This window comes from Passer domesticus, chromosome 7 (assembly GCF_036417665.1).
Source record: "Passer domesticus isolate bPasDom1 chromosome 7, bPasDom1.hap1, whole genome shotgun sequence".
Taxonomy (NCBI): Eukaryota; Metazoa; Chordata; class Aves; order Passeriformes; family Passeridae; genus Passer; species Passer domesticus.
In genome coordinates this window covers 43,657,039-43,676,774 of record NC_087480.1, presented here as the reverse complement: position 1 = coordinate 43,676,774, position 19,736 = coordinate 43,657,039, and the positions used below count along the sequence as shown (strand labels likewise).

At 41.3% G+C, this 19,736-nt stretch overlaps 2 protein-coding genes across 6 annotated transcripts in view; both read left to right on the top strand.

The window, feature by feature from the left end:
- The window catches only part of LOC135305012 (uncharacterized oxidoreductase ZK1290.5-like), a 44,788-nt gene extending 33,990 nt beyond the window's left edge, over window positions 1-10,798 (top strand). For 2 of the 3 annotated variants that reach the window (XM_064428092.1, XM_064428090.1), the window contains exons 5-8: window positions 2,751-2,933; window positions 3,465-3,524; window positions 5,701-5,802; window positions 10,525-10,798. In XM_064428092.1, coding sequence (XP_064284162.1) covers window positions 2,751-2,933; window positions 3,465-3,524; window positions 5,701-5,796 — 339 coding nt within the window. In that variant the 3' untranslated portion in view covers window positions 5,797-5,802; window positions 10,525-10,798. Of the gene's footprint in view, window positions 1-2,750; window positions 2,934-3,464; window positions 3,525-5,700; window positions 5,803-9,982; window positions 10,501-10,524 lie in introns of those variants that run through there. The other variant, XM_064428091.1, reaches the window with a different exon arrangement.
- A 150-nt stretch (window positions 10,799-10,948) lies between these two features.
- S1PR1 (sphingosine-1-phosphate receptor 1) lies at window positions 10,949-19,135 on the top strand. 3 transcript variants are annotated; one of them, XM_064428084.1, is made up of 3 exons: window positions 10,949-11,428; window positions 11,950-12,029; window positions 16,325-19,135. In XM_064428084.1, exon 3 carries the CDS (start codon window positions 16,457-16,459, stop codon window positions 17,594-17,596), a length of 1,140 nt encoding a protein of 379 aa, XP_064284154.1. In that variant the 5' UTR covers window positions 10,949-11,428; window positions 11,950-12,029; window positions 16,325-16,456; the 3' UTR covers window positions 17,597-19,135. The 3 variants fall into 3 exon arrangements, with proteins under 3 accessions (XP_064284154.1, XP_064284153.1, XP_064284152.1); XM_064428083.1 differs by having other exon boundaries at window positions 10,949-11,809; XM_064428082.1 differs by lacking the exons at window positions 10,949-11,428; window positions 11,950-12,029 and adding an exon at window positions 14,918-15,074.
- The last annotated feature ends 601 nt before the right edge of the window (window positions 19,136-19,736 follow it).

Genomic DNA, 19,736 nt, shown 5'->3' with positions numbered 1-19,736 from the left:
GCTGTTCCTCTATGAATTCCATGTAGAAATGTTCATCAATATTTCTCCAGTCCTGGAGAAGTATGAATTACTATGTAATGACCTCAGAGAGACTTGGTTACATTATTGATACTGCCATTAATATTGAGCTCTATTGTGTAAATTTTTACAAGGTGGAAATGCATATGAGACATTAGAAAACAACCCCTTTTACATAAACTCACCTAAACTGTTCTTCTATATAGAAAATACTCATAGGCTTGTATTTCATTTTGATAAAGGGAAAAAAATTATAAGACAGCATTCCCATTGAGAAAATTACTGAATTCCAGATGTGCAGAAACCTTATCACGTGAAAAGGACCACAGCAGGGTGGAAAGAGTAAGGCCTCTGTGCATCATCAACTGAGGTAGGACTTTCTAGGGCCACGTGTCAGGGTTGTTATTAGGCTCAGCTCTTCCCCATTTGCTCTGACTGTTGTAAAAATTCAGTGCTTTAGTTGGAGGTCCCCTGTGGCTGGACATGTAGCAGCTGTGAAGTTCTGTGATGTGAACTGCAAACTGTTCTATTAAAGAAATGCCAGTTTTTACATGCCAGTCAGTCAGGGTAGGGTGCCAGAAAAGATCAAGATCTTCCTCTGCCATCATGTGACAGACAGGCCTCGCCTGCTAAATGTCTGGTGACAAAAATAGCAAGGGTGGGGCAAGACAGGAAGCAAGAATTGTTATTGTGAGGGGAAGCATGTGTTGACCACTCACCTCATGCCTCTTGGATCAGGATCCTAGTGCCTTGCAGATACTGGTAGAACCTTCCAGAATGTTATAATTTTAAAAATAAATTCAAAAGTGCTTATTTTATTTAATGCATTTGATGATTTTAATAAGATATTTAAGAAGAAAAATACTTTCTTCTACCAACACAAAACTGCATGTGTTGAAATGGCAAAAATTCAATTCACAATATTTGGGAGTCTCTGGATTCAGTGAAAGGCACAAAATATGATCTTTTCAGGTGGTAAGTAGTTGTTGCTATGTATTCTGCTTGTGAAGGTGCAGGTGATATCTCAACATACTGCTCTTGATTTAAACATCTCTGGTGTAACCTGAAACTGTGCTGGAGTCTTACTAGACCAGCAGGCAAATTCTACTTGCAGTTTAATTAGCAATAAATGCTGAATAAGTCACATGATGCCATAGAAGCACTGCAGACGTTTCAGCATTTGGTCCTAAATACATAATTTTTTATTTCATATTTTCTGAGCTACATTATTTGCTATACTTACTGTAACAAATATCTACTATAATTGCTTATTACTCTTTTAATAATCCAGTAATACACCTGGCTTGCTCTTTCATATCTCCCCTTGTAGTTTTGCATAGATACAATGAGAATATTTCGTATCCAGCTCAGGTGCAAACAAGTGAATAACTGTGTGACCTAAGCACTGCTCTTACACATACAAACATGAAATACAAAGGGTACTCAAAGGTCAAGAAACATCAAAGGTTGAAGACATGGATGTCTGCTGCTTGAACCTTGTTCCTGAGTCCACCTAGTAATTTAGATCATAGCAGCTTTAGGCTGACTCAGCCCAGCCTTCCAGGGGCATGGTTTTTTCTTAGCTCATGTTGAATGACTGCCAGCCTATTGTTCCTGACTATTGTTGTCTGAAAAGACAACATGTACTAGAGATGAGAAACAGGAAATATTAATTTGTCCTCTTCGTAGCAGAAGAAATTTTCCAGATTCCACGTATTGAGGTAATTGCTCAGAAGAGTATTTTTCTTCAAAATGCGTAAGAGTTCAATCCCTGGAACAATGCTGATGACCAGTCACAAAAGTGCATCACATGATTTTGTATTTTGTTAAAGAAAATACTATTCACTTTCATCTAAATGCAGAGTAATGTATGCTTCTTACAATGAATAGACTGTGAAATACATATTTAAATAACTTATTAAGGAACATCACAGAGTTTCTTTTCTGGTTTTAGCTACATGCCAGAATATGTCTCTCCTCTGAGATTATTACTGTCCAAGAACTTCTTTTTCCTTTTGCTCCCAACAACTGTGTCTTTGTAGCTTGTTACTTTTCCTCTTTTAACTGGTTCTTGGCAATTTGTGATCTTCCTTCCTACAAAGGATCTCCTTCACACATCAAGTCCACAATGTGATTGCTTCCCTGCACAACCTGATGTGACACCACACAGAATACAGAATTTGCCATGTGCAATCCATGCCAACAGGCTTTGCTTCCAAGGTCATGTCCTCACCCTAAGAAAATTGTTCTGGCTGGTCGCTTGCAAACCCAGCCTCTGCTCAGCCCCCTCCCCTTGCTTGGGCAACTCAAAGATCATTAGAAAGAATAATTAGTAAAGAAGCAGGAAGAGACATAGATTTGGGGAAGAGAAAGTAGTCTCAAAGTACCAGTAAAAATTACCTGATGCTGGCTTCCATTGTGCATTTGTATATATTTCTTAAAAATAGAGCAGTAGTGAAAGTCCAGCTGCAGGTCAGGCAGAGAACTGCACCTTGTTTCTGAGGGAAACATAAAATACAGTTAACTTTTGTGCCAATTACTGGTAAAATATGTGATTAATACCCTTCATGTATCTTCTAAAACTAATACCTTACATCTACTGCCCAGAAGCAATGACTTCACTCATGTTCTATTTTTAAAACAGGAAAGAAATTATTTTAATTTTCATTGATGTTTTCTATTAAATTTATTTTCAGGGTTTTTTACTAAAAGTTTATTTCTATTGATCTAAGGTTGAATACCACCCTTTCCAAAGACCTCAGGAGCTGGTTGATTATTGTAGGAGCAGAGATATTGTTTTTGAAGGCTACTGTCCTTTAGCCAAAGGTGAAGCACTCACCCATCCCACTGTCATTCAGCTGGCAAAGAAATATGGCAGAACTCCAGCACAGATTTGCATACGCTGGAGCATACAGGTAATGGGTGGTAATAAAAATGTGTCTCCTTTCTCAGGAAAAAGGTGCAAATAGTTTGGGGTTTGTGCATCAAACCAGAATTTATACAGAAGGTATTTCTGCTTTCAGTATATTGATATTGTGTGAACTGTTGGCTGTACTGGAAATGTAGAATATAGTACAAAAATCATGCCAGTATTTAAAATATTAATTACTATAAATGATCCGGTTGTAGAGAATAAGAGCCACCACTAAGAAATTACTCCAAAGTAAATGTTACAAGCAGCATTCCTCATAATTCCATTTCTGTCACTGAATATAAAGTAATAAGCAATGAAATAATGTATTAAATTGATATAAACCATGTAGTGTGTGGGAAATCAACACAGTGTATATAACTGCAGTTGCAAATTACATGGAAAAATGTCAGTATCCTCCAGAAAATTAAATTAGAACCTCAGAAGATGTGAGGAATTTATTGTAATGGCCTGAAGATAGATAATTTTCTTAAAATCTGCAAATTTTATTGATGAGAAACGTAATTCTTTTCAGAATGGGATTGTCACTATTCCAAAGTCAACAAAGGCAGAACGGATAGAGGAAAACTGCAAGGTAAGATTTGGTTGTGCACTCAAGCCTGGCTAACATCCAGTAAAGAGTTTTTAATATTTTGGGTTTACTTCCCATTTTTCTTCCCAGTTTTATACTGGGGTAACTCAGTCAGAATTGGCAAATGATGGTACCATGAAATGACCACAATGTATGAAAAAAACTATAACTAAATATCAGAAAAGACCTGGAGAACTAATCACTGTGTATGAAGAAAAATCCATAGAAGACCTTTTGTAGTTGATTTTTGTAATTAATAGTTCTAGTTATTACCTGTCTGGTTTTAGAATCCTAATCTGGTTATGGTTACATTTTTTTTGTGATAGACACATAGGTCAAATGGAAGGAGTTTGGATGCTGTGCATAACAGTTTATGAAAGCTTTAAAACTCATTTGGGGATAGCTCCAACATAAAGACCTTCCAAGGAAATCAGTCCTGCCTGTCCTGACTCTTACCTACCTTCTCCTTCTACTCAATGTGCAGAAATGGTCCCAGCATGAAGAGGCTGGAGAAAGAAAAGTGGAAATGAATGAGATTGAATGAGTATGATTCCTCCCCTGGCACCTTTTTTAAAATTTTATTTTCATACCAAATAGTTTTAATTCATTACTTGCTTTGTGTCTCTATTTCTCTAATTTGAAAGTGTTCTTTCTTTAGGGTAGGTAAAACCACAACTTATTTCCAAAAATATCATAGGGGTATGAACTGCTGTGGCAAATCTGGAAGAAACTTTGCAAGAAGACAGGAATCTTCCATCTGTTTCTATCCTTCTGTGTGTGTGTGTGTGTGTGGAGGTGTGAATCCATATACATGTAATGAGAATTTCTGCTGGTGGCCATGCCTGTTTATACAGCTCTTGCCTTGACTGTTTATTCTGACATTCACACTGCCTTCTGTGGTACAAGCACAGCTGCTTGTGCTACTGTATTGGGAACCAGAGCAGAGAACAAAACCAGTTAGAAAATCCTTCCTTATACTTTTATTTTCCTCAACAACATTTGAAATCCAGATTAATTTTATTTTGTACAGAGTTTACTCTATGGCACCACCAATTCATTTCACACAACTCAGGGAACGTGTTACAATCCAAACTTAAAACATTTAGGATGGAGAGAGGAAAGAACTGGCACAGTCATTGAGTATTGTTTATCACACCTCCCTTCTTTTTCTTTCCCTCGTGTTTCTGTGTTGGCCTGAGTCTCTACCACTTCTGGTCAAGCTGGTCCTCATTAAACCCTCAGTATATCATACACAGGGTTTCTAGTTCTGGGACTGGTCTCTGGTTTAAGCTTAAAAGGCTTGAAAGAGCACTGAAATTTGACTACAAGGATCATACCAGAAAACAGTGGTTGCTGGATAATGCAGGATGGGAGGAGCTCATTTGGCTACAGTTCAGGCTCCACAGAATCTTTTTATTGAGCACAGAGGAGCTCTAACAAAGAGAACAGAAGCACTTCTTGATCATAATGTCTCAGTAGGACACCTGCTAAGAAAGCACTGACACCATAATTCACATTGCAGGTATGGCCACAGGAGAAGGCAGTGGCTGTAAGAACCTATGTTTTAAGACAGGTGATTGCTTTCAAGTTTGAATTAGTACTGAGGCACTGTAGCATTTTTTCTGTATTTAGCTGGTTTGTGAGAATTTTGTCAGAGTCACAGAAAAGACAGACACAGCCTTTGGCTTGTTAGCTTTGTGAATGTCCTGATACCTTCTAAAATTTCTCTTTGTCTAAAGTTCTGAGAAAGAGAACTGTAACACTCTAAACTGAACATTGGGATGTCAGTGAAATACTGAGCTCATTCTTCCAAAGAGATGGCTGTCAAGATATTCCTATACCTACCTCTGGCAGTGACAATAGAGAGTGCTGTCAAAAACAGCTTTGATACTACCCTTGTCTTGGATCCTTGCCTGAGGCCAGAGTGCTACAAAACCATCTTAACATAGTCTGCAAATAAACATGAATCACTAAAGGAGCAAAAGACCCAATGGAGCCTGTCAGCTTGATGGAGTATTTTTCTATGACAAAATGTAAGAATTTTCCAAAGGAAAAATATATAAAAATTTGGCCTCACATTTAAATGAATGTTTAAATGAATCAGTTAAATACTAGAATATATCTGAGGTTGTTGATTCTGTCTGTGTTCATGATGTTAACTATATATGCATTCCCACAGGTGTTTGATTTTACAATAGCAGAAGACGATGTTGAAATTCTGAATGGAATGCATGATGGGAGACATGTTTCCTGGGATCCAAGTTTTATTGTGTGAATCAAGGTTTGAGCTTTTCTTTGCTTTCTAGGGGATCAGTGAGTCACACCATGTAATTTTAATTCAGAGAAGGTTACAGTGAGAATCTAATCAAGATAGTGATGTCTGCTAATAATGATCAATGATTTGAAATCCTTAACATTGGCAACAGACAAAAGATATTTTTGAGGGTAGCACTTTTGTACAACCCTCAAAGAGATTTTAGATTTCCATCTCTAATGCTGTTCCTCAGTCCATTGAAGTCCATGCAAAGACTCCTATTTATACCACGGACTCTTTATATATTAAACAGCATCAGGCTGTTTAATTCAAATGAGGAGATACTCCCTGAAAAATATAGGATAAAAGTGTTAGTGTGCAATATAGGTGTTGGGTATGAAATAATTTTTCAAGTACTTTGTTACAGAGATACAATATATGAAGAAGAAAAAGCTGGATTTAAAAAAAAAAAAGTTAATGCCATTATCATAACAGTATTTATGTTGTAAATATATTGTAAATCTCCATCAAAAATACAGTCTCATTTTAATACACAATATCTGAGCATCACCAAAAGAGTTTTATACATATCACAGCATTACTATGGCATTGACTCAGAGAGTTCTATGCATATTAGTTACTAGCCTGTAGATAAAACAAAGTAGAAATCTTTCCAGACAAGTCCAGGTACAAATAAACTGTTCGCAGGGCTGAGAGATGAGCAGCAAGTTCCATGAGCCAAAAAGACATCTTTGTTATTACTTACTGGAAATGGGGGTGAGTTTTTTGTAGCTTTTTATGAGAATTAGTTTAGATTTCATTTTGGGTTTGTTCGGGAAATCCCATTAAGAGACTATACAGTTCCTCAGATTTTTGTATAAAATAGGTATCTCTATAGAGAGATGAATATGGATAAATGTAGCTCACAGATCTGTTTTGAGAAATATGCCTGCAGAATCTATTGGCTTAGTATTCAACTTGTACTAGCATTGGCTTGATATTTTAGGAGTTCCTGTGTCTAGAAAGGTATGGAAAATCTGATTATGATTTATATTGTGTGTGGACTTCCTGAGGCAGTTTTCCCAGTGCTGTTCTGCTTTAGTCATATTGTGAAACAAAGCTCCTTAGCTTTTTATCAAGAAGTGGCTTACAGCAATCGCATATTCTAGCCTGCATTGTTTGTCCTCAAAGTGTAGAGCTTCTATACAGCTTGGCTAAAATCCAGACAAATTTACCTTTTAGATAACAACTCCTCAGAAGTATTGTCTAGTTTTTTTTCTGGTAAACTTGTCCACAAAAATTTGTCTAGATTTGCCTTTAGAATAATTTCTGTGAAAAGCAAGGTATTTTATGAAGTGCTGCTCACTAATCCCTGCACAGTGTGGTGTTCTGAGAAATATACACAATCTCCAGAGCAAGGTTATTTTCTAGTTTCAAGCATGGCCTGCAGTCTGGGGAGCTCCAGTACCTGGGAATGCCACTGTAGGTGTCACAGAACTGCTTTGTACCTAGCTCTGCTGTGTGATGAGGGGTTCAATAGTTCCAGATAGTAAGGCTCATTTATAAAACTAATGTAATTTTAGGTATTTCTTTTAGCTTTTGCATAAAACTGTGGCAATGACTAAATGAAAATTGGAAAGATTGTCCAGAAATAAACCTTTCTACCAGTGGCTCTCAGCTAATACTGCTTTTGAAAAGAACAATGAAGCAGTATGAAAAAAAAATTGAACTGTGCTGTTGAGGGACTCCTTCCTTCACAGTGTGTCTGAATTAGTGAAACAAGGACTAGAAGTGAGTCATGTGCCTGATATTTCCTAAATACGGCTTTCGGCAGTGATGACTTTCTAAGAATTTACAAAACACAGGTTGGAGTTTCACCTCTAGTTCTCTCTGAAGGAACAGACATCACATCAACATACTGCTTAAAACATAATGATGTGTCAAAGGAACCAAATCTTTATATAGGCTAGCAAATTCTAGCTCCAGGGTTACCAGAACAGTGTCAGCTAGGATTACATGGCTAGAGCTCTATGCTTAGAACACCTTTGGGTTTTTACACTTGATTCTGACTGATCACCTCCCTGTTCTGAGCTAATTGGAATTAAACCAGATTTTCTTGCCCCACATAGGAGAATGTGTGAGAATGGCTGTGAGTTCGTTAATATGTTTCAGTGCTCCTTTTGTCAGAGATTTTACAATGTTTTTGGTGTCTGCACCTGCATTTGTGAAGAGGGCAAGCCACCATTTTCTCAGGCTAGGTCATGGTATCCTAGCAGTTCAGTGAGTAATGAGAGGAATTATTAGGAATAGTATTACTAAAAAAGCATTCTTCTTAAGGAGTAGCTATCGCAAGTTACAGTTTTAATCTGATACTTTTCTAATTACATTCAGGGTGAATTCTGTTGGTTCAGGAGTTTTTTCTGTGGTGGGGTTTTTTTGGTTATTATTTTGTAATCTTTCTTAGAATTTCCATTTCTGCCAATTAGTGCCTTTAGAACTACAAAAGAGTTTAATTTTAGCTATGTACTAAGTGAGGTGTAATTTGAGACGACACAAGATTTTAAGTGCTGGGACTCAGCTGACCCAAGCTATCTTTCTCCCAGGTGTGATGAGCAGTTTTGCACATTGTGCCTCACTAATAGCCATTGTTTTCTGTTAGAAGCTATAATTGCCCAAGAGACTGAAACCCTGTTATCTCCTGTGGCCTTGGGATAGATCACTGAAGCCTCTTCCTTTGACTGTGGTATTCAAAAGTTTTGCATCATGTTTATTAATTTAGAATCATTGAGCAACTCCTCTTCTACTTTTGGTGAGGTTGCAGAAGGAAAGACAGACTTGGTGGATTCATGTTTTATGCCCCTATCTACAACTACATTGGCATTACTCTGGCAGTAATAATTTTCTTCTTAAGCAAAGGCTGCTTAAGAGTAAGTCCACATCACCACATCTAAATGAACCTTTCTAAAGTACTTCCAACATTGGTCAAAGTAAGACAACTAATAAGAAATTGACAAGTGAACACTAATGAGATTTAGGAATAGCAGAGAGGAGTAATTTATGACAAGAAACACAGAAGATCAAAAGGGTATAAAGTGCTGGACATACAAGCCCAGAAAGTTTTTCTGTTTTTTATTTATTCTTTGGTCAGTTAGCCTGGAGGTGCTCATTTTATAAGATTTTGCTTTGTTTTAAACTCAGAATTTATCCCTCAAGTGAATTCTTGGAATTATATGCATATTCTTCCCTAGGGTTGAAATTCTTCCTCTTGTTCTTATTTCTGTAAAACAAACTTCCCCTGGAGAGAAAATTTGTTCACCTTTCTACAGTGACCCTTTTCAGGATGCATCAATGCATCCATTTAATCTTTGTAACCCATCACCTTGCCAATAGGGTCAGGGAATACACCAGAAAACTGAAGGCACTTTTTCTTCCCTATCATTATGTCATTTATGGCAGTGACTGATTGGGACACTCCTTTTCAGTTGAGATAAACCATTACTTAAAATAAGATGCAATTTATCAGTGCTATCTACCTAAATGCAGTCAGCTGCCTGTGGAAGAGCTCTCTGACTCCTAATGAAAGGAAACTCTTGAAACAAATAAGGAAAAGAAAAATATAAACTAAAAGTCAGTGGAAAGGGTGAGGCCATTTTCTGTGCAGCCAAGTAGCTTCCTGCCTGACTCTGAGTAACTCCCTCTCCTATTTTTCTTGCTTCTTTCTGGTTTTCATCTCTTATATTATTGTAGATGAAGGCACCTAAGAATGTTTCATAGGAAAATAATGGAAATGGGTTTTTAAACTGAATATTCAGCAATTTCTTTATAATCAGGCTGCAGAAGTGTTCCTATCACACCTGTCCCCCCAACATGACTTACTGGGGGGACAGGCATTATTTTCTGAGTAGCATGTGTAATACTGGTAAGTTCACAAATCTACCAGACCAAGCAGACTGCGTAATATTCACACCTCTGTGGTTAACCCTTGCTTTTGAAAATGGGGGTAAAGGTGGTGTAGCTCTTGCTGTTACTGATTGAATCCAAGGCAGTTAACTCTTTCCACCTTGCCACACCACTCCCAGAGCTTTGAAGCTCACCTCTCCCTATTGGGCATTGGGTAAAAATAACAGATGAGCCAACCTTCTGATAATTTTTTTGTGTGGCTGTGTTGGGAGACTTTTTCTGTACCTAGTTTTTGAACTTTTTGCAGCCTCCAGTAAGATGTGTACACACTGGAAAGAAGGTGCTGAGTGCCCGGCCTGTGTCCCGGTGCTGTACCGTGTGTCCCTCTGCAGGGTGAGGCCGGAGCTGTGGATGTGCTGCTCCGAGGGGCCCGGCAGGGACCGGCTGCAGCAGAGCTCTCTGTGCCCAGGTGCCGTGGGTGTCATCCTGGCCAGCCACTGCCCTTTGAGAAACCTTCTGTAGCTGAACTTCTAGTAGGAAGTTCAAGAGTATATTAGCAGTTTTATCATCCTTTAAGGGTTGCTCCATATATTAAAGTGTGTTAGACTTTTGGGTACAATGATATCCATGCAAATTGCATGTCACTTTCTCAACTACTTCAATTCTTTCCCTTCAGACTTGAGCTTTTCCTAATAATATATTCAGCTTAGTGGGCTAAAAATAAAGTGCAGATTCTCACAAAAATGACATAAAACCAGACCATCTAAGCTATAGAATACTAATACTGAAAAAATATGTGTTCTTTAATCTTTGCAATATTCTTGTGACTTTTTTTTTTCTCCATACCAGGTTTTTGATTCTAATCTGAGGAAAGAAGATATGGAATTTTGGAACACTGTGAATATCAACAGAAAATTAATTCATCAAACCTATTCCCTGTGGAAAGAATAATTTAAAACCAGATTATTCTAAACTGGAAAAGTGATGTAACTGAAACATTAATTAATTTTAAACTGAACAATAAATCTGAATGGTTTTCTTAGGTACTCAGTATACTCAAGAATCAGTATAAATGGCTTGTAGTTACTCTTATGTTAACAAATTAATAAAATAATTTAATTTACTCTTTGTAACTTTCTTACAGATACAGAAATACTTTCAGTGTCTTCTTTGCTCTCTTAGAACTTTCTGGTATAGTCTCCCAGTATGGGTTGATTTATCTCACAATATTATAATTTTCTTCTGCCTGCATGTACTTCATTTAAGGTGTCATTTGAACCCATTTGAATGCATTAATTAGGCGTATTTTTTTCCTTACAGATTTTGAAAAGTATCAATTACTTGAAGGCACATAAGAGCATGCTACAATGCCTGTAAATCTTGACAAATGATTCAAAATATGGAATATTTGTTCAGAGATTGCAGCAGAATAATGAATCCAACTTTTTTATTTCTTCTAGTCATGAGAATTTTGGGGGATTCTGCAGGCCATTCTTGATACTTTCTTGGTGACCAAACCTGCACTCTGGTACTGCTTCACAGATCTGTCATGACCCAGCACTTCAGAGAGGAATGGCTCACTTTGTGACCTAAGTTGCATCAGGATGAATAAAAGTAGTTTTAGCTTATATGGACAAAGACTTTGGAAAAGAAGAATGACGTGTTGGAGAAAAATCCTTTGCTAATCTCTCTTGCAGGGATTGTCACTATCTTTTCAAGATGGATAGTGTTCAGACACTCCTCTGATGCAATTGTGAGTTGTCCAGCTGCACTGGGAGAGTTGGGTCTGGTGGTGTCAGAGGCCACCAGTCTTTTGATATGCAGGCATTGGGTGGACCCCAGCTTACAGCTTCTTTTCTGACAAGATCAAAGGATTTTCCTGCAAGGAAATTGCTCTGTGACTAGCCAGGTTTCTGCAATCCCTACCACACTAAGCTCTCGCTGGAAGTTCCACAAGAACTTTGGCTGTCACACAGTCAGTATTAGTTTGTTGTTGTTCATGACATTCCATAGAATATGAGTTTCTGCTCATCCTGAAAACTACCTGAGAGCATATCAGGACCCCTGTGAAAAATGTGTCTGTCTCTCTATGCTAGTAGACATGGTGCAGAACATTTTTAACCAGTTTAGCCAGGTGAGGTATCTGTTATGTGTCTGTTTGGTGTCCTGATGTGCACAGCCTTCCTGCTGGCATTTGACAGAGACCTGCATTCTGGTTATTTCTGAAATGTATGAATAACATTGTGTTGTTCTTTCTCCTTATTCTGACCATAGGCAGTTCCAGAATTGAGTTCTCAAAGGAGCCATGCATACACTGGATTTCTGTAGTGGAAGTGGACAAGGCAGTTGGAGAGGTACTGAGAAGAGTTCTCATTCTGTTGATGGCTTGTTCTCAGGGTGAGGCTGGAGTATAACCCTGGTGTAAACCCCCTTGCTAAACACCAGCAACTACAGTTTTGGTAGAGATGGCTGAACCAACCTGAGTCCTGTTTGTGTTTCAGCCCTTGTAAGCAGGTTAGAACCTGTGCAGTTGAACTATATTAACCTATCTTCTCTGAGGGTTTAGACAGCCTTCAGTGCAAATCCAGCTGATCTGGCTCCATTTAAAGAAGCTATATTTCAGTTTCCTCACTGCCAAGATGTCAAGACGGCTGTAAATGTGTGTGGTCATCTAAGTTTATTGATGCTTTTTGTGATACAAGTACCCACATTTTAGAATGGAACTGAAAATACCTGCATATTTTGCCCAGTGCTGCACCTGGGTTGGGGCAACTCCCTGTATCACTGTAGGCTGAGAGAGGCCAAGGTGAAGTACTTGGGGGTGCTGGTGAATAAGAGGCTGGACATGACCCTGCAGTGTGAGCTTGCAGCCCAGAAAGACAATTGTATGCTAGGCTGCACCATAAGGAGTGTGGGCAGCAGGTCAAGGGAGGGGATTCTGCCCCTCTGCTCCACTCTGGCCAGACCCCACCTGCAGTGCTGTGCCCAGCTCTGGGGTTCTCAGCACAGGAAAGACATGGACCAGACATGGTCAGGGCAGGTCTGGAGGAAAGATACAAATAATGATCACAGGGCTGGAGCACCTCTTACGAGGAAAGGCTGAGAGAGCTGGGTTTGTTCAGTCTGGAGAAGAGAAGGCTCTGGGGTTACTTTCTTGTGGTGCTTAAGTATATAAAGGGGGCCCTACAGGAAAGCTGGGAAGGGACTTTTTACAAGAGCATGTAGTGTCAGGACAAGAGAATGGTTTCAAACTGAAAGACAGTGGGCTGAGTTTCAATATTGATAAGAATTTCTTTGCTGTGAGGGTGGTGAGGCCCTGGAGCAGGTTGCCCACAGAAAGGGGGGATGTGCCCATCACTGGAAGTGTTCAAGGCTAGGTTGGATGGGGCTTTGAGCATCCTGGTCTAGTGGGAGGTGCCCCTCCCCATGGTAATGGAATAGGAAGTGGGTGATCTTTAAGGTCCATTCCAACCCAAACCATTCTATGGTTCTGTGATTTTACACAGCCTCTGACAATTAATTTGCTGGATGTCACATCTCTGAGCTGGTATCCTGTCAGCTGGTAACCAATAGCCTGGACATGAAAGCTTGCACATCTGACTAATGAAACCCTGAATCATTCTATCCTTTAATTAAAGCAAGTTCCTTTATTATGTTCCTCTTACTTAAAATTATGTGAGAATTATTTTCTAGAAGAAAATGCCTGATGAATGCACTTGTATTTAGTATTTTCTATATATTAGATAAATAAGGGGGAAAGCTTGAAATATCTGGGGTATGTTGGGCAGTTGCAGGGGATACATATGTCAACCTCAAGAATGATTTATCTCATGTGCCTTTTCTGACAGTTGTGACTTAACGGCTGTATTTTCCTCCAGCCTCTCAGGAGGCTAAATATCTTTTCAAGTTTCTAGCTTTGTGGTAGAAGAGTTTGCCAGTGTAATTTATCTGAGTCATTCTGGGAGAGGTGTGGAGCAATTGAAGTGTGACTATTTGCATAAATAAGAGAGGGACCCTCTTCCTGAGGGTGGAATACTTGTACTTCTTTCAGAGGAAAGCTGCTTCCCCATAACAACTGCTACAGCCAATTGACAGGCAAAATGCTTTAAACTGAAAGACCCAATATATTGTGCTTTGGCCTATTGTGATATTATTTTACATTTCAATTTGGAGTTATGAAGAGCAGAGCAAGGAAGGAAGAGGAAATTTTCTGCAGTAAGTGCAACGGTAGAATACACCAGAGCTGGCATTTTACATACACCAAACGTGGTTTTTCTTTTTAAAGGAATATACAATGTAATACAGTGGTAACAATGTTAAGTAGTTGCCATTGCCAATTTTGTTTCTGAAAAAATCCATTAAAAACTTTTCTTGATACTTTGAAACATAGTTGTTTTACAGCATCCTCTGAACACGTAGAGGTTAGCTTTGGGGTTTTTAGTTTTTGGGGGGATTTTTGCGTTTTGGTTTTTTGATTTTGTTTGTTGGTTGTTTGTTTGGGTTTTTTTTCGTGTGGAAACACCAGCACCTGGTGCTGTTTGACAGTGGCATGAGCTGAGTTTGTCCCCCATGGGCCAGTTGTGGCTCCTGCCCTGCAGAGCGCAGCCTGGCACCATCCTCGCCCTGTCGAGCTGCTGCCTCCCCGGGGAGCCGCTGGTGAGTCACTCTGCAGGCCTGAGTGCGGGTGACTGCCACCGGGCCTGCCACGGCAAAAACACACCTTGGCTGCATGAGAAAATGGAAGAGCTTCTTCCAGGTGTTTCCTTAGACATGACTTACGCTGTCCTCTAAGAGTAAGAATGGAGGTAGCGTACGGGATGCTGCCTTTGGCCATAGCCTTTCTGTGCCCACTCGGGGGGCGAGAAAGCCGGGCGGGCGGGAAGCTGCCCCCGGCACCCCACGAGGGGCAGGAGCCGTGCTCGGGCCGGGCCGTGCCAACACCTCCTTCCCCGGAATGCCGGGTGCGCCCGGTGGCGGGACGCGGCGGCTCCCAGGTCACGGACGGCTGGAGCTCGGCCGCGGCGTCCCCTCCCCGCGTCCCCCGGCCGGCACGGCGAGGGGGTCCCGCGGGGGAGCTCTTCGCCCCACGCCTGCCCGTGCCGCCCGCTGCAGCCCCGCGGGCTCTGTGCCAGCCGGGCACGGCAGCGCCCGCGGCTGCTCACGCCTCGGCGGGCGGGACGGGGCAGGGCCGGGGCGGCGGGCGGGGGTGTCCCGCCGGCGGTGGGCCGGCCGGGCCGGGCTGGGCGTGCACGAGGAGACGGGGAATCGGAAACGGGGTGGAGAGCAGCAGCTGCAGAAACATTAAAACCAACGAGCCCCCCAGCCCGCCCACCGGAGTTGCTCCGCGGGCACGCAAGATGTGCGGGGCCGGTGTGGGCTCCGCGCCGCTCTTGAGCGAGGTAAGGCTCGGGGAGCCGCGGCCGCGCACTGCCCGCGCCGCGGGGACGCCTCAAGTCCCAGCGCTGCGGCCCCCGACCGCCGCGACCCCCGGGGCCACCAAACAAAACAGAAGGGGTGGGGAGGAAACTACCTGGACGCCGGTGCCCGGCTGCGTGCCGCGTCCAGCGGAGGCGGTGCGGGACGGGAGCCACGCTCGGTAGAGACCGGAGCGGAGCCGGAGCGGTGCGCGGCTGAGCCCCGGAGCCGTGCGGGACAGGAGCGGTGCGGGACAGGAGCGATGGGAGTTTTTGCCCGGGAGCGATGCGGACTGGAGCTCGGGAATAGTGCAGGGAGCCGAACCCACTGCCTTGCCTTGCTTAGGCTGTAATTTAGCAAATCTGCTTGTTCTTCTTTCCTTACGTGATATTATGTGTTTAATTCTTTTAAAATGTCCAATACAAAACCTTTATATGTAAAGGGGGGTTCCTCTATATGCATATTTCTTAATTATGCCAATTTCAAAAGCTTGCAATACTAGTTATTTAAATGCAAGGGGTTATTTTGACATTCTTTGTTTCAGACCCATGGAATGGACTTGCTCTGTAGCTTAATTCCATGTTTTTCTTGTTTTTGTAAACTTTTTACTGCTGTGGGCTTTGTAAAGCATATTCTTGTATTTAGCAAGGGCACCCCTTACCTGTTTACAGCTTTGCAATGATCTCTTGTTTATATTTACATCAGTGAATTTACCACTGTTTGAGATGGCATCAGTAAATTGCATAACTACCCCCTTCCAAAGTGGATTCAGACTTTATTACTGGACGAGAATACGGGTCTCCTGTCAAGTAATTTCTGTGCAGACTTTCATACATTTAAAGCTAATCAAGCGAGCCCTTTCCCTTTTTTAATCTCTGCTGTTGTATTTCCCACTGAAAAAAAAAAGACTAGAACTTACTGCTGGGGAGCTTTGAGATCTTTTGTGCTGGAAGAAGTCCAGTAATACAGTCCTTGCTGACTCCAACTTGTTCAGTTCTGCATGACAGAACTTTTTTTGTCGTATTAACTTTACCTATTGAATATGCCTAGCCACCTTTTAAAGGGTATTTTACCAGCTGAATGAAAGTGATTCATGTGTGAATATAATTTATAATTCTATAATTTATAATTCTGATGCACAGTTAAAACAGCAGATTATCTTAAACCCTTTATCATTTCCTACACTGTTTGTCTCCCTTCTTTTAAGTCTGGGTTTTGTGCCTCTTGTTCTCAGGGCTGCAGTTTGTGAGGCTGTGCAGCAGCGCCGGGCAGGCTGTGGAGCCAAGGAGTTGCGGGGCTGCCACCGGGTTTGTGGTCGGCGTCACCATCCGGTGGCCGCTGGGGGAGCAGTCCCCAGCCAGGCACCATGAACTCCGGCACCACTGCCCCGCAGAAGGTCACCAGCAACCCCACCAACACCGATGTCAACTATGTCATCAAAGAGCATTATAATTACACGGGAAAGCTAAATGAGAGTGTGGACACTGGAATTAAAGTGACGTCGGTGGTTTTTATCATCATTTGCTGCTTTATAATTTTAGAGAACATTTTTGTCTTGCTTACCATCTGGAAAACCAAGAAGTTTCACAGACCCATGTACTATTTCATTGGGAACTTGGCTCTTTCAGACTTGCTGGCTGGTGTGGCTTACACTGCCAACCTCCTGCTATCTGGACACAAAACCTACAGCCTGACCCCCAACCAGTGGTTTGTAAGAGAAGGCAGCATGTTTGTTGCTTTGTCAGCTTCTGTGTTCAGCTTGCTGGCCATTGCCATTGAGAGATACATCACCATGCTGAAGATGAAACTCCACAATGGCAGCAACAGCTTCCGCTCCTTCTTGCTGATCAGTGCGTGCTGGGTCATCTCCGCCATCCTTGGGGGGCTCCCGATCATGGGCTGGAACTGCAAGAACCTCTTGTCCAACTGCTCCACCGTGCTGCCTCTCTACCACAAGCACTATATTCTCTTTTGCACAACCGTTTTCACTGGCCTTTTGTTATCTATTGTGGTCCTCTACTGCAGGATCTACTCCATGGTGAGGACTAGGAGCCGCAGGCTGACATTTCGGAAAAACATTACCAAAGCTACCAGGAGCTCAGAAAAGTCACTAGCCTTGCTCAAGACAGTGATCATAGTCCTGAGTGTCTTCATTGCCTGCTGGGCTCCTCTGTTCATCCTCCTTTTACTGGATGTGGGGTGCAAAGTGAAGACCTGCCCAATCCTCTATAAAGCAGAGTATTTCTTAGTACTGGCCGTGCTCAATTCAGCCACGAACCCTATCATCTACACCTTGACAAACAAAGAGATGCGGAGGGCTTTCATCAAGATTTTGTGCTGCTGCACATGTCCCCCAGCAGATTCTGGGACCAAATTCAAACGGCCAATCATTGGGGGGATGGAGTTCAGCCGGAGTAAGTCTGACAACTCCTCACACCCACAGAAGGAGGACGGTGACCATCCGGAAACCATCATGTCTTCGGGCAATGTTACCTCATCTTCTTAGGAGTAACCATGGGGGTGTATTTCAGAGTCTTCCTCTGAAATCAGGGAGCTGGGACGCCTCCTGCTCACAGCAGCAGTGTTGGGCTGAGTGAGCAAGTAGCATTAGTTCTAATGAGGCAAACGGTGCACTTGCGAGGCTGGAGTTCAAGAAATGGGACACAGTGTTCTGGCTTGAAAATCTTTTTCCCTGGAGCATGTTTTGTCTTTGCGCTGAGGCAGCTCAGGATTGTCAGGCGCATTCATATCCTGAAATCTCCTTAGTAACTCTGAAAGACTGATGCCTTGGCGAAATGATGCCTGGTGTGTGTGAGAGAAAGAGAAAGGGGGAGGAGGGAAAGGGAGAATGAATCTTTTTTTTTTTTCCCCTGTGAGAAGAATGTGAAGTTTTTTCTCTTCACAGCAAACCACTGACACAAAGATCTTTCTGTACTGAATTTAGTGGTGGCTCTGGTATCGTTGGTAAGAAGTGTGTTTGTTTAGTACATAACATGGAAGGAGATCACACAAATGTAACTTAGACCACATACAACCATAATTGGCATAATTTTGCAGAGCTTTTAGTTAAGTCATAAGGTTTTGTTTGCAGAGTCCAAAGCTCTTGGGGTTTTACTTAGCAAGATTATAGCTGTGAATTTTTGCTGTCAGTCTGTATTACATTTGAAGACCATGAGCTAGATTCTGCAGTTACTTTCGCCTGTACAATTCCATTGACTGCGTCAGATTTAATGGAGTAGCTCAGAAGGGCATTTGGCCCCATATTTTGATTGCCTTTTTATTCTATAGCATTAAATAAACTGCATTATCATGAAAAATGCAAGGAAGAACTAAATATCATTTCTCTTCAAGATGACTTGAAAGTCTACAAAATAGTAAAAAATACTATTGACAACAGTGGGATTTTTGCCTAAGTAAGAAGAGCTAAAAACTGAAGGGGTATTTCAGTGTCAGGTTCACGGTCTTTCCAAAAGTAAGGACCAGTTGGAAAATCAGAAAAGAGTACGTCGGGTTTCAGAAAAAGTAAAAAGAATGTTGAAGTGAAATGACTATAGATAAATGCACTTCCATAACAAAATGCAATACATTTTGGCACATTTTATTAATGTTTATAATTTCAGCAAAGATGTCTGTATTTTATCATGGAAGAAGTACCTGTCGTTAAATTGAATGTATTTGTTTTACAGCATCATTTTTACTTCTCTATTTTTCTAACCTGTGCTAATGGGGTTGAATGTGTACAATGTAAATAAGATACAGGAGTCTTCATGCGCCTAGAGTGTTACTATAACAAATGTGGTATATCTGGGATAGCTGAGAGCAATTGACTTACCTACAGTCATCAGCAACTCCTAGGACTGGTATTTTGTAAAGAAAATGTATTGCCTTTGTAGTAAAATTTCCAGTGCAATTAAACTGTTGGGGTTTTTTTTCTGGTTTAAAAAATAGTATTTAAAATGTTTCTGACTTTTATTGTTCAATTTGCACATAGCTTTATTGACTTCTAAACATTAATAAACTGATTTTTTAAATGAGTCTACTATCAGATTACTAGCAGTTTTATACTGTTGTGGTGGTTTCGTGCCATGCGTGGTTTCCACAGAAGTCAGTGAAAGAATTCCTTGGTTTTAGTACATGCTGGGATTAAGTCCATTCTGTGAGGACATAACATGTAATGTCACAGGATCATGTAAAATACAAAACAAATTTTAAACTATAACTTTCTTGTCAGCATGTTGAAATGCCACTAGAAGAATCTCTACAAGAGCAATTCTTTTCTGACAGCCAATGAAGTACCAACAGAAGGAAAACCAGATGGTTGCTAGTTTTACCATGACTGCCTAGAGCAGAAAAGTGAAGTAATTCACTTGTATCACCAATATAATTCATAAGTTCAACTCATATCTTATTGCAAACATCGAGGAAGTTTATGAAACACAGGCTGATGGCCTCAGCTGGGTGAGCGCTGCGCTCCATTGGGTCTGCCAGCGAAGCGTGTGGCAGCGTAGTTGAACAGATACTGCGTTACTTCTCCCAAAGGTTTGACTTCCATTTCCTTTCTTGTGGCTGTTCCCTCTCAGAATTACTTTTAAGTTCCATGGAGCCCATACCGGATGCAGTTGGAGAGTGAAGATAAACCTCACCTT

Excerpts from the sequence above, each read along its gene's own strand:
- S1PR1 (XM_064428084.1), top strand. The coding sequence starts at position 16,457 with ATGAACTCCGGCACCACTGCCCCGCAGAAGGTCACCAGCAACCCCACC.